Source organism: Branchiostoma belcheri, unplaced genomic scaffold, assembly GCF_001625305.1.
Source record: "Branchiostoma belcheri isolate BF01 breed outbred unplaced genomic scaffold, Haploidv18h27 scaffold54, whole genome shotgun sequence".
NCBI classification, from domain to species: Eukaryota; Metazoa; Chordata; class Leptocardii; order Amphioxiformes; family Branchiostomatidae; genus Branchiostoma; species Branchiostoma belcheri.
Window position 1 is genome coordinate 1,543,780 of NW_017804176.1, and position 17,509 is coordinate 1,561,288.

The 17,509-nt window shown below is 43.3% G+C and overlaps 1 protein-coding gene across 3 annotated transcripts in view; it reads left to right on the forward strand.

Annotated features, from left to right (window-relative positions):
• The first annotated feature begins 8,482 nt into the window (after positions 1–8,482).
• The window catches only part of LOC109481106, a 55,155-nt gene continuing 46,128 nt past the window's right edge, over positions 8,483–17,509 (forward strand). For 2 of the 3 annotated variants that reach the window (XM_019783582.1, XM_019783585.1), the window contains exons 1-2: positions 8,483–8,757; positions 11,278–11,396. In XM_019783582.1, the coding sequence (XP_019639141.1) occupies positions 8,564–8,757; positions 11,278–11,396 (313 nt within the window). In that variant the 5' untranslated portion in view covers positions 8,483–8,563. The remainder of the gene's footprint in view (positions 8,758–11,277; positions 11,397–17,509) is intronic. The other variant, XM_019783584.1, reaches the window with a different exon arrangement.

Below are 17,509 nucleotides of genomic sequence, written 5' to 3' on the forward strand. Positions count from 1 at the left end.
ATTTCTTTAAATGGATTCATCTCTGCCATTTTCAGGCCAAATAACACGAAATTTGGCATGAAGGTAGAGTGGGCAAATACCCTGACGCGTTTTTTTCATTTTTTTGAAAAATTGTTTTATTTGGTTTTTTTGGCCATTTTCAGGCAAAAAATATACATTTTGAGATCTGGTTCCCAGGTACTAAAACCAAATGACCTTAAATTTGGTATGGGGATACCTTGGACATATGTCTACAAAAATTCATTCAAGCTTTTGACATACACCACTTTATAATTGGGAAAAATAAGGCTTTTTGGCTATTTTCGGACCAAAAATGTACATTTTTGGCTCCTGTGCCCTAATATTAAATCTGAATGACCTGAAATTCGGTATGGGGATACCTTGGACACATGTCCAAAGAATGACATTCACGATTTTGACATATACCACTTTAAAATTGTGTAAAATAGGGCTTTTTTGCTATTTTCGGACCAAAAATGTACATTTTTGGCTCCTGTGCCCTAATATTAAATCCGAATGACCTGAAAATTTGGTATGGGGATACCTTGGACACATGTCCAAAGAATGTCATTCACGATTTTGACATACACCACTTTAAAGTTATGTAAAATAGGGCTTTTTGGCTATTTCCGGCATTGGAAGGTTCCATTGCTGCATGGGGGTGTAGACTATTGGCAGCCATCGTAGGATAGATCCATTTTCGGTATGGGGGATGTGGTGAAGCCATCTGCTGCATTTGCTCTCAAGCAAATGTCGGCCTTTCTAGTTTCAGTTGTGTTTATCTGTCCGTCTTTGGTCAACAAGATAACTCAAGAACGCCCGGATGGATTGGTTTTATTCTTGGTGTGTTGGTAGGGTGTGACGAAAACTGGAAATGATTAGATTTTGGTCCCCCTAGTGGCTTCCCTTGGTACTGCAGCGCAACTTGATTTCGTAATGGTGAATGATGAGAATGTCATACTTGGGACATCTGGAAGTTAATCAAAAGTTAACATACATCACGATGCATATATCATGTTAATGCAGAGGTCATTTGCACAATTAAAGAAGAAATTTACATTTACATATCAAGATCATACTAGTATTTCATGGAGGTATGAGATCTCGGAATTGTAGTTGGTGTATATTTTTCGTTTGCTGCGCGTTACCCATTTGCAACTGATTTTATGTTAAATTAGGATTTTACATTAATGACTCATAAGGCTTGTGAGAGAAAAACACAAAACCTAGTGTAAATATATATGAATTTATTATGCTAACCATCACCATCATGTGATCGATAGTTACTTGCAGTAGGGCTTATTCTCGCCAGGCGGCATTGCATATCCAGAACGCCAGGCAGGTTTGTTTATGTCATTTACCTTGAAAGTACTTTCGTTTTGAAATGGTTTTCGATAGCTTGGGGGTAAGATCGTATACTAGAGTATTTGATATAATAACAAAGCTGTTTGGTGTGTTCAAGAAGTTATGAATGGGAAGATTTGATTGTTTTTTTCGACAGAAAAATGGGGAGGGGCGCGTATGGACACAAAAAGTGCCGAGCACATTTATATACCACTGAACGTGCAAGTTTGTTTGCGAAACGATGTACTTGTCTTGCATTTCAAACAGTTGTCGGGGACAGAAACGTTGGTGTAGGCTTGTTAAATTTCGGAATCCCAAACCATACTGATATAACGAGTAGAAGAACATTGTGTGGTCCGGCAGGGGTGTTTGAATTTACATCATTCATATGGTCATATATACATGCCAAGACAATCACATCACATTGACACATAAACATTTTTGTATCAGGGACTCTTAGATTGAATGATGTAATTATGATTAATGGGAATACATATTTCCCTCTAATGATAGCTCCTACTTCATTAATATCAATTGTGGTTATCTTTTAATCATCTGCATGCCAATGATGAAAATTCGGCGGATTAGATGGGTGAGTTTCATACCTAGGCTTAGATACGGAATAGCTTCACTTGCCGGTATACCTACCGTTCCAATCAGTATAAAGTGAACAGATAACTACTAGTAACTACTGACCACAGTTACGAGACAGACTGTCGGGAGGGGTCCTGGGGGCGCCGGGTAGGGGCTTGACCCAAAGTCAAGGCCATGCTCCTGATACAACCGCTAGATTGCACACCGTCAAACCATCTCACGCTATATCGGTAAAATACCAAGCACCCCATTGGGCTTCATGACCGCATGGCCGTTTAGTATGGACTACTGATAAATTTCACGCCACAAAATTACATTCAGGTTCTGAAGGATTCCCTCACCGATCTAACGACGTTGCGGTTTCAAGTTTCAATCCTTGTCAGGGGAAATTAAGAACATGGCCATCCAGACTACTTCACGACGTGAAATCACTGCTATGGTCACATTGGTGGATGAGATTTTGGGACTGTTTGGAAACATTTTACTTGTTTCCTTTAGGTATTTTATCAGTTCTGGACAACGTTTTTCTAGGGAATCATTTTCATATGCAACTGAACTGTGTCCAATAAGAAAAATTAGCAATTAAAAGGACAGTTCGTCTGTGTTGGTAGAGTTTTTAACTTCAGTTCAACACAAAGGACTGACTCACCAAACTTTTGACCGGAATATTCATCTTTCCTGACGCGCATTGATCTTCGGGATGTGTGACGTCAGTAGAAGGTCAAAGGTGCTGGGAAGTCGATACCTGCCGCCGATACCTGTCGGATCCCTTTGAACGCATGTTTAATTATTCAAAGCTGTACGATTTCCGCACATAGTGACTCTAGAATACAACTTGATATGATCTTTAAGTATATTTCGTAAGATACAAATATAATCCCCGAAGTACAACAGTCCTCAAAGACAAGATATCTCAGCTTTTCACAGTCTCCACAAAATGCATTTTCTCTGCGTGAAACATCCTACCAACTGAACGATCCACTGAAACCGCAAAGAATCTATTTAGCCCCCGACATTATTGGACGTCGACGTCGTTGATAATGAATTGCTCACGGGGAAATTATAGCCCGCCTCGGCTCACACATTACATGGTTATCGACATCTGCTGCCGTAATAGCAGCCTGACCGTGACCTTAAGCACGCTCACCCTTTGATTACTTGTGATAATATTTTGGAAGCGGTGGAAGCCAACATGTGCCAGCGTCGTTCAAAGTCCTTAATGAAAGTAGGTCGACATACAGAAAACACCAGGGCGTGCAGAGGCTAAAACTAAGGCTGTTAATCTCCCAGCATGCTCTAATCGATTGTCAGAAATTGGAAAACCTGTTACATCCGGGACTTATGGTTGAAATATTAATTCGGGTGTAACAGTCCGAGGTATAGCTGTAACATCGTAGACCCGGGTGTACTCAGTGCAAGGGTAGAATATGGACTGTTACACCGGCGACCAAATTAGTCATCCTGTGGCTACGAGGGTAGTTCAAGAAAACATTCCCCTGACCCAAAAAGTATTTCACGACTTATAATTGTGTTTAAACGTTATAACGTTAGATTGACACCGTGTATGTTTCTAGTTGATAGATTCCGTCCATTTCTTCGTGTTTATTTTCGAGGAAAGAGTATTCCAACGAGAAGAAACAAAAAACTATGAAAACAAAATTCCACAGAAAAAGGTCGAAAGTTCACATGTAAGTTTGAAGGGTACGTGTATGACATCTCAGATAGATAAATCACCATAGCAGGAATAGTTGACATATCAATATATCAGGTCGTGACCTCTCTGACCTTTGACCGTGACCCCGTCGCGAGACCGCATCCACACGTCACACCCATGACTTCCACATGTTAGCATCTTGGTTCAGATTTCGCAAAGAGAATAAGAAAATTTAGAAGCTTGAATTTTCCAGTTTTAAAATGGCATGTACACATGTCCTTTCCCCTGCCATATTTTAGGGACATAAACCTTTTCACTTAATTCAGCAGCACTCATGTTGTTATGGCTTCACCACAAAGTGGTGAAGACATATTGTGTTCCCTCATGTTTCTTCTCCTTCTCCTTCTCCTCCTGCCATTTCTTTAAATGGATTCATCTCTGCCATTTTCAGGCCAAATAACACGAAATTTGGCATGAAGGTAGAGTGGGCAAATACCCTGACGCGTTTTTTTCATTTTTTTGAAAAATTGTTTTATTTGGGTTTTTTGGCCATTTTCAGGCAAAAAATATACATTTTGAGATCTGGTTCCCAGGTACTAAAACCAAATGACCTTAAATTTGGTATGGGGATACCTTGGACATATGTCTACAAAAAGTCATTCAAGCTTTTGACATACACCACTTTATAATTGGGAAAAATAAGGCTTTTTGGCTATTTTCGGACCAAAAATGTACATTTTTGGCTCCTGTGCCCTAATATTAAATCTGAATGACCTGAAATTCGGTATGGGGATACCTTGGACACATGTCCAAAGAATGACATTCACGATTTTGACATATACCACTTTAAAATTATGTAAAATAGGGCTTTTTTGCTATTTTCGGACCAAAAATGTACATTTTTGGCTCCTGTGCCCTAATATTAAATCCGAATGACCTGAAATTTGGTATGGGGATACCTTGGACACATGTCCAAAGAATGTCATTCACGATTTTGACATACACCACTTTAAAGTTATGTAAAATAGGGCTTTTTGGCTATTTCCGGCATTGGAAGGTTCCATTGCTGCATGGGGGTGTAGACTATTGGCAGCCATCGTAGGATAGATCCATTTTCGGTATGGGGGATGTGGTGAAGCCATCTGCTGCATTTGCTCTCAAGCAAATGTCGGCCTTTCTAGTTGTTAGTTGGTTTTACTTGGTTGAAATGAGGGTGTCAAGCTTTTAATTTTTCCCAAGAACAACTTCACCAAGAAGGTCATGTTTTTGGTAGCGTTTGTAACGGTGTTTTCTTTTTTCACTATATAGTTAGATTTGCTCCCCTAGTGACCCTCCCTGGTACTGCAGCAGAGTTTCTGTTTTTTTTAAACAGGCAAAGCATGCGCAACCCAAAGTACGGCTTGGTGGGCGCTTCAAAAATAAGAGAAAGTTCCCATATCGCATCTGACATCAATGAACTATATCCTTGACTGTGATTTTTTATTTTCATTTCTGAGCGACAGACTGTCAAACATTACGCTTCACAAAACGTCGCTCAAGTTGCAGCCACCATTAATAACACAGAGACAGCCTGACACGAATGTCTCCAAATACAGGCTCGTCCTCTTGCGACTGTACCTCCTGTTTCATCTCAGAACCTGTGGAAGGAAAGACTACGAAAATAAGCAGACTATGTCCGAGATGATAGACGTCTTGTGTTGAACGAGCGCCTTCTGCTGTTGGTGATCTGTGTTGCTAGTAACCCTCAAGTATAGCAGTCATCCTCAGGCCATGATTTTTTGTCTAGCTAGTTGTGGTGCAATGCGGTTTCGCTACGTCTCACGTTTCAGTCAAACTGAATAACCTAGTCAACCATATTCTTCTCAATACGTGGAAGTGTGCTGGTCTAATTTTTGTGCAGAGGGTTGACGCCTGAAGCTCCGACACGTCCCGCATACACGGGGCGCAGCCGGCTTTACGAATGCAACACCTTTACACCATGCCCGTGCGGGGGTTCCAACCTTCATGCCCAAATATCCAACCTCTAACTTCGAATTCAACACCCCTAGAGATGTATACTACATATACCAAAACTAAAATTGGATAGCGCTCATGATCAGCCAATCCTAATAATGTATTGCAATATCATATATACACCCCCGAGCAGTCACCCCACGGTGCCACTATAACGGCCAATACTCATCAGCAATAGTCTAAACTGTGAAGCTGAATGACTGCCTCTATGTGAAATCAATACTTCATGGTGCAATCTGCTCAATATTGCATCAGTCGCCATGAATAGTGTATAGATCGTGGCGGATCTTATAATTGGTATATCTGTTAAAGGAACTGTATCATCTACTATAGTGTCGGTACGTTGTTAGGTCTATACCAATTATTGAGTGCTAGCACCATGAATCATGCGCGCGTACGTTGAACTAGTACATTCCGTTTTTTAACGGCAAAATCACATGCCCACCTACTAGATGATTGGAAATACTCTCGCGAGCTGCTAAAATGTCATCATCTTGGAATTAGAACCTACTGCAGGCAGGCCCTTCCAGTGAAATTCCACGTCTCACGGAAAGCAAAGATACAGAACAAGATTATTTCATAAAGGGAATTAAGAGAAGCTGTTTATACCACCCCTCACCACATTAGTGAACTTGGACGGGGGGCGATACCGACTTCCAACCACCTTTGACCTTCACACGTCACACTTGTGTGAGGTCACGTGCTTGAGGCAATCCGAACACCGCATCATCGCGAGTACGCTGGTCTTACATTAGGCAACCGTAAAATTTCAATAAACTTAACTTGAAAAGCCTTCTCTCCAGCTTTGACTACAGGGACTTAACTGTCAAAGTGGCGGTTGGAACATTTGTCATGGATGCGACTGTAGCCTCGTCCTGGTTCAACGGCAACAACGCGAGGTGACGTCATGTCTGGAGAGCAGATGTCGTTCCCATACCCGTGTACTTTTCAGCTTAAATTTCTCAGAAAAATGTAGTTGTACTGAATATGTCAACACCAGACAAGGATTTAAGCTATCAAATGTCCTTGACGAAAAACACGACGGACAAATCTCTAATATGTGGATAAGCTTACAAACGTCGACAGGATTGTACGACGAAGATCTCGGTTAAACCGGTTCGAAACTACCTCCCGAGGTGGTTTGGGATCGAGGCGCTTTCAATGCGATTTGGAGCGTTCAGATCGGGCCACTTGAATCCGGCTTCGGTGGAATCTGGATCGAAATCGCTTAGAGCGTTTTGATGTGAACGGGGCGTTTGACTTTCAATTCGCCATGTCTGTCAGTCTGCATTTACACCATTTTCCCTTAATTCCTGTGACTCTTCCGTATTCAAATAATCTCAGACGCACAACACAAAGAAGCAAAGACATGGAAAACACAACCTCCGTACAAGGAGGTAATGATTCATGTTATAAGCTAAATATGGCTGAATTTGAGTAAACGTTGCATCTGAACCATGCCAGTGGCAATGGCCTAAACTGAAATAACCTCGAACTGTTGTCAACAAACGTACAGATCGTTTGCAAGCAAGAATGCTACAGGAGAGCCAAGTTATCTCTCCGGGTCACCTTGACGGGATAGTTGTACTGTCTTCCTTGGCATTACTCCTGTCTTTTAAGAGGGTTTGTATGGGGTGGTTGTGAAAACGCCTTAATAGTTCAAATTTAGGAGAACGGCAACGCTTTGTTTTTCCGAATAATTCTACACCGTAAATGTTGTCCACTAAAACAGAATATGTATCGTAACGTATACGTTGTCTGGAAGTAGGTTAGTGAACCGTACAATTCCGCGCCAGTGGTCATTAGATATCTGACATATATTTCTACTTTTGGAAAGAAGGGGGAGGGGCGAGCAGCATGCTTTGAGTTTTGATATGTATGGTCTGCTCTCGTTTCATATCGACATATGGTGTACGTTTTAACGTTCTAATTTGTCAGAGTTAATGTGATCACGTTGACTGGTGCCTATCGGAGACAAGCCAAACCTTGACTGACACGACACCAGACGATTGACGTTGAAAAGGTCGCGCCCGGTGTAATTTTGAAGAGGTGAAAGGTCATGACCACATTATGGAGCTGAGCCATAAAACTGTGTGAGGGCGCCAGGTCTGACAACATGACCCCGTTTAGGAGTGTCTCGCATTGGAACATTGTTCGGTGATAAATATAGGTAATTTATTAGCACATATTGGGAGGAAACATATCGTCTGAATGGTCCGTTTTTGATGGGTCTAGCGTTGGGGTGTCTTTGTCCGCAAAAACATTTCCTGGTTTCTTCCCATCTTTCTTTCAAACGTGTCAAAATAAATTTTAGTTAGGTTGAGATTTCAGGTGAAACTGATAACGTTATAAACTCTACACAAAGGCGATAGAAATTTAGTTCTAAGGGAACAATTCATCACCCTCAACTCTTGCTTTGTACCCCCAGACATATGTGTCAGGCCCTTTTCAGTTTAATCCTGACTTAGTCTCCTCTCCAAGCCGATAAATTGGAATTCTCTGAAAACGAGAGCCCGTTAACGTTCAACGTTCAGGTCAGTCTGCGAAGCAACATCCAACCGGGCACGAAATATTTGGGCTGCACACTTACACTGTCTGGTACTTCTAAGACCTTACAAAGACTTGGACAAAGACTGCTCACAGTAAAATTCTCTGCCCTATAGAGTGCGTTTGCCCCCTTCCAGTCGATGGAATAATCAGAGGACCCCTTCAAACGGCTACTGTTTTATCCGCCATGATTAATGTTCAACAGTCGGAACCGTTCGCACCGCCTTCAGTCACGGAGTGGTTTCTGTCGTCCAAAAGTGACGTCACGGAGTCACGTGACCAGCCTCCGCCGAACGGAGCGAGCATCTGAGGTTCTTACACCGAAGTCTGTGCCAGGCGCGCGCGGGTCTATCTCTGCTGTGTTGTATCCCGCCAACTTTTATCCCCGTCATGTGAGGAGTTTACAGAACCATGGAGGAAGCACCAACCCGCGCATCGCTGCTCTTCTTCTCCTTTGTTTTCTTTTCCCTCGCCGTGACAGCCGGTTCGGCGGAGACTCACTTCGACGCCAGGGACGCCGTGGTTTTCAGCGGGCCGAATGGGAGTTCCTTCGGGGCGTCCTTGCTGAAGTACCGAGGAGGCAGGGAGACAGACAACGGCACCTGGTAGGTCGACAAGCGGGGGTTAACTCGCAGCATGACACGTTGGTACTTTGCCAACAGAGCAGTTATATAGACCAAACAGAAATAGTAGGAGACAGGAGTTCCAATCTCCGGCCTGCTGGTTAACAGCACTGCGACTATGTTTATACTTCTGCGTACAGTTCTTAAGTTGTATCCATATATCGTGAGAAGATCCTCTTGTGACTTAATTAAGGAGGAAGGGTGGGGGACATTTTTTCTGTGCCATTGTCCCTCTTTTGTACCTTTTCCGTGGCTTAATGTAGCATGAGGACGGATACGTGAGAGGGGTTTGATTACAAAACGTTGGAGAGGTGACACACTCACATGTCAACCGTCCCGTCAGAAAGGCACAAAAGGTAGTTGCGTCCGTGTCACGGAAGCATCGGGTTTCTCTTAATTAAAGCGGCCGCAACCGCGAAGTTCACCGGCCACAATGCGAGCCCGCATGCCCTTCTCTCTAACAGGCTCGCCCTTTACGAAGTGGTGACGAATACGCACTGACAGAGTCATTGTCTAAAAAGAGATAGCTGAGGCTATGATCGGTTGGAGCGCTGCCCAAACCGCAAGAAAATGCCAGAGGGTCCAAACCTTGTACGGATTGTGGGTTTGGATAGGAGTCAAACATTTCTCTTATCTCTCTAGAGGGTGGGTATTGATTTGCAAGATAGCCCCTCTCCTAAACTATGTCAACGGCAAAGTGAAGAAGAAAAATTGCTACTTTGAGGCGTCAAAGTTGAGATCATTATTGCCATTTTGTCATGATTGATGACTTGCTTGCATTGAAATCATAAACTGTGAAACAGTAGGAGGCAAGAATGAGAAACAGTCCATAATCCCGTGAGAGTTTCAGGAGTGGGGGTAGGTACATTCTTTTCGTACAAAAAGCCTGGAGGGGAATTAGGGGTAAGAACCATGTCTTTGTTTTCTCAGTTTATCCCAAAACAGAAGTGACATATGACTTTACGTCCGTCTTAAGGTTTTGAAAATAGGGGTTCGAAGAAATGGACACAAAAAACAATGCCTTACTTTGAATCCCGTATATCTAGCGTTGCTTGTGTACTTGTCAAAACGATTAAGGCATAAAAGGCGTAAATAACCACTACAAGCTAAAGTGCTTTATAGATATCTGCAGTTAAGTAACCTTAAGTGCCATCAATGTTTATAAATTTGTATCCATGCGATACTGTATCTTGTTTCACAGTTGAAAATTGCTCTGAAGAGATATAGGGGAGGCGGTGTACTGTTGCCAGGGAAAAGAGGCACCACTGAACAGAGCGCTAATCTTCAAGCAGATATAAGATCCAGCTTAGTCGCAGTGTTTTACGCGTGTTTTGCAACATTTAGTACGTGTTGCTAGTAGTCACTACTGACTTCTACATCTACTTGGCACCTAGAAGTCACCATAACGTGTACTATAAAAATTGAAATGTTGCAACCACAGATAAAACACTTATGCTAATCCTTACATCTGCTCGTAGATTAGATCTCGCCACATGAACGTTATTTTTCCCGCGGGAAATATCTGACGACAGTTGAACCGTTTGTGTGTGCCAAACAGTCCTCGGAATTCTCCCCAACAAATCTGACAGTTCGGGTAAATCGTTGAGGAGGTTCAAAACGCCTCTGGACTTGTCTGCTACTGTGGTGTAGCAAACAGAAGGCCTTTCCCAGGGATGTTTGACATATTTCTGACCTTTTTTGACTTTCTACGTACACTTGACTTGACTTGACTTTATTGGGATCCACATTTAGCTTACAACAAATGTAGCTATTCTTCCTGTGGTCCTTCAAGACACACATGACACATGACATATTTACAGATGCCTCATCAGATGTAGACGTTATTAATGACATTAACAGTACAGCGGTTAAGGGGTCTGAGGCTAGAGTCAATATTTCTGCCCTTTGCTGCTTAGTTGCATCATCTAGATTTGATTTATGAATTTTCAGCAACATTTCGTTTATAATTAGGGGCGTCGACGAAATTGAAATGTCTCACTCAGACGTTCTACTAATTTATCGACTCCCATTCTATGATTTATTTCTTTCACAAATGAGGGGAAATTTCATTAGCCGTTCAAAACATTAGCCCGCAGTCACAAAATAGCGTGGTCTGTTTACTGTCATCAAAACTGTTCATTAGAGATGGTGCTGGTCATCTGTTATAATGGACAGCTGTCTATCCATCATTATGATCTATGGCGTGTTTTTGTGAATAGATTATCATAGATAGCTTCTGCACTAGTTCGACGAATTTGTAAGTTAGCTTCATCCTTGTCTGTGAAATTGTCTTCGTTTATGCCACGATAAGTCAAAACAGCAAACGACAATCTGGTCCGAGAACACATCGTCCTTTGTGTAGAATTGGCAGATGCCTTCGCCGACGTAAACTTCTCAGTTTTGTTTATGTCTCCCTTTTGAGGGAATGTCTTGTCCTGTTATCCACATTCCACAATCTCATTCGTCTCTCTAATTGCTAACATTTGTCTTGCACGAGCCCAGGATCCTGGTGGGAGCACCGGACTCTCGTCCCCAGGCGACCAAATTTGGCGGCTCCGGTGAGGTGTACAAGTGTCGTCTGACGTCTGAGGGCTTTTCTTTCAGAGGCTTGTCATTTTACGGTGAGTGTTCCGTGCTTTCCTGTGTTTCTATAGCTTAACACTTGGCAAGAGCAGTTCACACAGCTTGACGTGGGTGACTTTTAATTCAACTCTTCGAGGCCGATATTGACGTTTCGCTGCGCTCGCAGGCGACGCGCCAAAATCGCGTTTGAATTTCCCGCCAAAATTGTGAGCCCGACGGCTCCTGTCACATTTGTCGTGCGATAAGTTTATGACAGCTTATTGTGGAAATTATTGGACCGGCGTGGATGTTTCTTACGAAATGCGGTTGTTTGTGATAAAAAAGGTGGTTGTAGATCAGTTCGTGTGTAGACCGTGTTCTGTCCAACACCCCCTCGCCGAAAATCGTCCGAAAAAATCATACAAAAATGGATGGATGATGCGACAAAACAACTTGAAGCAGGAACATTAGACAGAAAAAATAAAATATGTGATTGGCAACTTACCTACACGATGAAAACAACCCAAAAAAGGTATGAAGGAAAGTTACTGATTAATTTTCCTACTCTTCTTGTTTATTTTTGTTGACATAGACTTAGATGTCCATGTTTACTTTGTAGGTCACGGAAAGTCACCAAGACCCAAACATCGCTCATTCACTGTCTCAATGATAACTAACCACTGCCGTTTTAAGACAAATTACACTGTCCAGCCACTTAATATATACATCTTCTCTGTTGTTCCAACTGACCGACATGTAAGAAATTTGGAAGTAAGGAAATCTTGTCCAGTCTTATTATCAGAGGAGGTAGGGATGAGGTACTTATGTACACTTTTAGCACATAAATATCGTTGCCAAACACTACAAGACTCGACTGTGGTTCCAATTTCATTTGGAAAAATTCCCCTCAACTTCTTTCTTATTTCCGACTTCCGTCGGTTCGTCCTTTCTACTCCTGGTCCAGACATTTTAGAGGGTCGTAATTTGAAGCCCCGCAAATTATCTCCTGGCGTGATTGCACAGCTAGCGTCTGGCGGAAACAAGGCGTAATTTGTAACTCATGTTTCTGCAGTGTTTTGGTCCAGTCTAACGTGTTCCCTGTTATACACTATTAACCAATTGGACTAATTGGGCGTAACGCAGAACTGTTTGTTTAACCCTCGCCACAACAGATACCTGACGAGGAATCTGGGGCATTCTTGTTCTCGGGTATCCCACCATTCCCGCCCAACTGTTTCCACATTGGCACCGTTTCATTTATCATCCATGGTCTTCTATAGGCTCCTCAAAAGGCTTCTTGGTGGGCTTCTTTTCAGTTTATCATATGTTTTCTGACTGAGCCCAACCAAGAAGCCTGTTGAGGAGGCTAGTGACATAGGGTCACGGCAAAAAGTTGAAAATTCCAATTCATTTATCCATAGCAAACAGAAACAAACATTACAAGTGAACTCCATAAAAGTCAAGCAAAACTAAATAAACGTCCAAGGCGAATGGCATTAGCACCATTGCCGTCACCGTAATTAATACGCCTGGAAGGCTGCTATTTTTAGAATATACAAAACTCGTTTCCACCCATGACAATATCCTAGCCTGCTCCTTTCCTAATCTATTTGTTACCGTCGTGGATGACATTACGGCATTTCCAAACAGACAGCAAGCTTAAAGTTATTGATTTAGAAACTCTAGTCTCGGGCTCTTCTCTTCCAAAACCTTAAATATTGGACGAATTTCCACGCAACTTTGATTCCGAACTCTCGCTGCAGACCCCGGCCACATGGCATCGGCGTGTGAGTTGTAGCGTTACGGCAATAATCGCCGAGGTCCCGACACTCCGCTGACCTAGAACGTCAGGGTCGGGCACAAACATTGGTACAGAACAGTCCAACAAGGCAAGATTTATCTTATACCAACGCCCTTCTGTCCATTCTCGTACCCCGTGGTGTCTCAGAGAGCAACCTTAGCAGCGACCCTTGTTACAAAGGCCTTGACCTCCATTACCATTCGGATCAAAAGGCCAGAGAAGGGCCTCTTCGTCTGTATCACATTAGGCAAGGGGCGATCTTCCGTTTGCCACGACGCGGGAAACTTCCTGATGATACCGCTAGCGTTGCTTCTATTTTTACTAGTCAATGTGGTCTGAACTCTGAAGCAAAAGGGTGAGTGAGGATGTGCACAGTCTGACTTTTGGGTCGTCTCTGGAATTTACAGGGGTCCCAAAGCAAGGGCAGTGTATACTGAGAATCAAATCTGACGTTACACATGCATGTACAGTGTCTCTGTACTGATGATAGACATATGCTGGGTGTCTGTTATCTAAACTCCCTATGCCATAGACACACAAATACAAACACACTTTGGAGGGAACACCCTTCTACTAAATGCATCGTTTAGACAACTTTATTTCTATCAAATAACCACCAAAACCACATGCAAATACTCTCCATACGTAGATTTTTGTGAAGACCGTATCTTGTTTCTATCTAGCAGTGAAGTAGCCCCACGCCGCAGCGTAGTGCTTGACAACTGGGTGGCCCAAGGGCTATAGAAACGGAGATGGACACCGCCCTATGTACCGAAAAGGGAAGGATATTGTTTCTGAAGAACCAAGCCTTGAGGTCTAGTAGTTGATATATCGTTAAGGCCTCCTGAATCCCGACAAAAGTGTTCATGGTAACGACCTTTGTGCAATCAGAAACCTCTGCTCAAGTGCATGTTGCTAGGGCCAGGCGGAATCCTGCAGATAGAGGTTAAGGTAAAGAGAGTTGTGTAGGCATGAGACCGTCCCCCACACTCCCACTGGACGGAAAACGTGACATACCATACACCAGGTATCACATGGACTGTTGTCATCATCATCAGACAACTCTGTTTGTTGCTAGGCAACGTGCAAGACGACCAACACCATCTGTCATACCTAGGCATCTAACGTTAAACGTGAAAAGCCATTCTCTTGCTGTATGTAAGGTTCTCTTTGTTCTTGATGGACAACGGCTGGTACTGAATGTCACTAGTATGCTTGTTCCATGCGGGAGCTATAATGTATTTCAAGAATCGTGCATTCCGGTCAGGTACATGTAGTTACCGTGCAGTTTCTTGCTTTACTTAGTCTAGTTCTGTGACCAAGGCTAGAACCAACTGTTACCGTTTGAGGCAACCTCTGCGTGAGTGAAATTTACAGCAAACATACAAGCTACAAGGAGTGGGTTTGATGTATTCGTAAATTTGAATTGCTTCCCTATATACATGTGAGTTTTATCTGTAAGGACACAGATGATGTTCAAAGAAAGAAATTTTCAAGAGATATATAGAGTCGGCTTTTTGCCACTTTTGACGAGTTCTGAGTAAGTTAGCAATTTAAGTTTTTGTTTGAGATACACAGATATAGGCTAGAGATATACACACTTTGCCATGGCCAACGACAAGGGTTGGGGTGTGCATCGCAAGGTCGAAGTCGGTCGACGAACAGAGGTCTCCTACGTCTAAGGAATCTTCGCAAATTCGGAGAGCGGTGGGTGCCACAGGGTCTCGGCAATCGATGGCGACAGATACTTACTCGGGCCAGGACGGGGCAGCGGCTAAGGGATGCCGGCGTCACGGGGGTGGCAGGGGGCGACCTGGGAAGTGCAGGCGTCTGGACACAATAAATTCCACCGCAATCGTCTGAGGATGAAGCTGGCAGATTTAAAGGTGGTAGATTACGACGAAACTGAAGGAAATCTATATTCATATGTTATTTGAACAGATATATATATGTCAGATAAAGAACGCACATATACATACACGCAAGCGCACGCACACACACACACACACACACACACGCACGCACGCACGCATGCACACACACACACACACACACACACACACACGTACGCACGCACACACACAGAGTGAGGGAGAGACACACACAGTATCACCCATTCGTAACGGTTTGTGGGCGGGAAATCAAAATCTATTACGGTCTTAAATTAACTTGTCTAAATTCAAAAGCCGCTGAAGCGCGAATGTAGGTTAATGGGCTAGAGTCGCTGAAATCCAAGTTCAAAGTCGCCTCGAGTCCCTCCGGAAACCATAAAACTCCGCTTAGTCATACCCGTAAACCCCTTAGGTGCCTTCAAACTTGACTTTTTCACGGTGCTTCAAAGAAAATCGTGTGCACCACCCCCTAGGAATTTCTTCTCGTCTGCCAAGTGTTCTCGTCAAAGATTCGGGTCGTCGACAGTAATTTGTCAAAGATTGATGGAGTTTACGTGGCCTTGGTCTCAGTCATTCATGATCTCCGTGCACTTGTGAGCGCAGGTGGCGCCTGGACAGAAAGCCTCGCCACTAGCGTTAAGCATCCTTGAACTCTTTCGGAAATACATCGTGAAATCTATGCATCTGTACACTGTACCGAGAAAAAGAAAGCTTTTACTTAAACAGAGACTTCCTAGCGATACAATAGAGAGCAAGGCCATGGTTGCCCCAAACAAACTTGGCGCCCTGCACAAAATACGGCCTTGCGGGGAAAATGCGAATTATAGGCCGAGGGACAGACAGGCGTCGACAGTGTGCTCTATTTATAATAGTTCGCGCGCTCCCGTCGTTTCGGTGGCTGAACTTGAAAAAGACAACCACTGTCGGCCATATGGTTTCTTCAAGGACGACTAATCGTGATTTTTCGGTCGCAGTGTGTGCCAGTATTTCTGTAGCAACTGCTAGCAACTGTGTGTCTAATTGTTTATCAACGTTCTATTGTGTGATTACGCCCCTAACCGCGATGTTGCTATTCACTTTATCCAAAGTTTAGTCACTTAGCTTTTTTTATGAGTTGACATAACAAAAAGAGTGCTGTGTGTCTTCGGTGTTGTATGACATGACACATACAACTGTAACTGGTAGCTAACATTTTACATGTGTGACATTGTTGCCAAGATAGTTTCAACAGGGAAAAAAGCACACGTTGACATGCAGGTACAGATAGCAAGAAACATGTGGTACCACGGGGTATGTGTCTCAATGTAGAGTATGGGGCTAAAATACGGTGGCGACATGGCAAACCGTTCAAGAAAAGGGACACAAAGTTCAATGCACAGCCACGGGAGACATAGATACAGACTATATCTATAGGGTAAAAGGATAAAGGGAAGAAAAATGTTAGCGTAGAGAAGTGGCAGCTGGTCGAACTGGATGGCAAGTTACTGTGTCTAGTTAAAATCCTTCCCACACCTTTTGCTGTATAGGACAGTGCCCATCTCCGTTACTATAGTCCTTGGGCCACACAGTTGTCCCCACAGTATACTAGTATATAGCTGTGGTAGTGGTAGATACTCAGGCTTTCTCATAAGTGCTGAGAGCTAAGTGCTGAGAGCTAAGTGCTGAGAGCTAAGTGCTGAGTGCTAAATAGATAAAAAGTATATTTCATTTTTAATGGCCTTTGGTATGATCCAGGCGGGATGTGAACTCCCGACGTCGGGATGCAAAGCGTGCACTCTTCCCCGGCCACTCTTTCCGCTATCTGCCTAGTCTTCCGTACGGCTGGTTAGAGTCCGGACATACCTGATCGGTAACAGTGCCCCGTGCCGTCCCGCAGTCGCCTCTCTCTAACCCCCATAAAGGCTGATTTACTACCTCGGTATATCCAAGTGTCTGAGTGAAAACCCACAAGGTCGGCAGGGACAATAACCAAGAGGGTTTCGGTTAACAGTCACAGAAGTTCAAATTAGTTCCGAGCTGTCGGGGATCTGGGTCTGATCAACACTATTCAAAACATCGGGGAGCAACTGGAAGGTAGAGCATTGACCGAGAAATGTACGAACTCTTTTCTATACTATTATAAAGAGGAAAATAATTTTTAGGTTGCCGGTTTACTGTTTTTTTTTTGGTGTGAAACGCGCAGACACACGCCGCAACTGACATTGATAGTTGATAAAAGGTATAAAACGTATGATAAAACGGTCTACAGTCTTAACGACCCTCTGTGGTGGTCTTCTATTTTACTGGAAGCATGTTCACTGTCTCTGACACCTCCTCACCCACACTGAGGGACTTACGGCCCAACAGACAGTTGTTTGTCATGATGCTCCTGACTGAGAGAACGCCCATACTGTGGGTTCAGTATCAGTATCAGTAGTAGTCTCTTCAGAAATCACGCCACAGAAACTTCGATCGTACGTGTCAGTGTACATTACCTCTC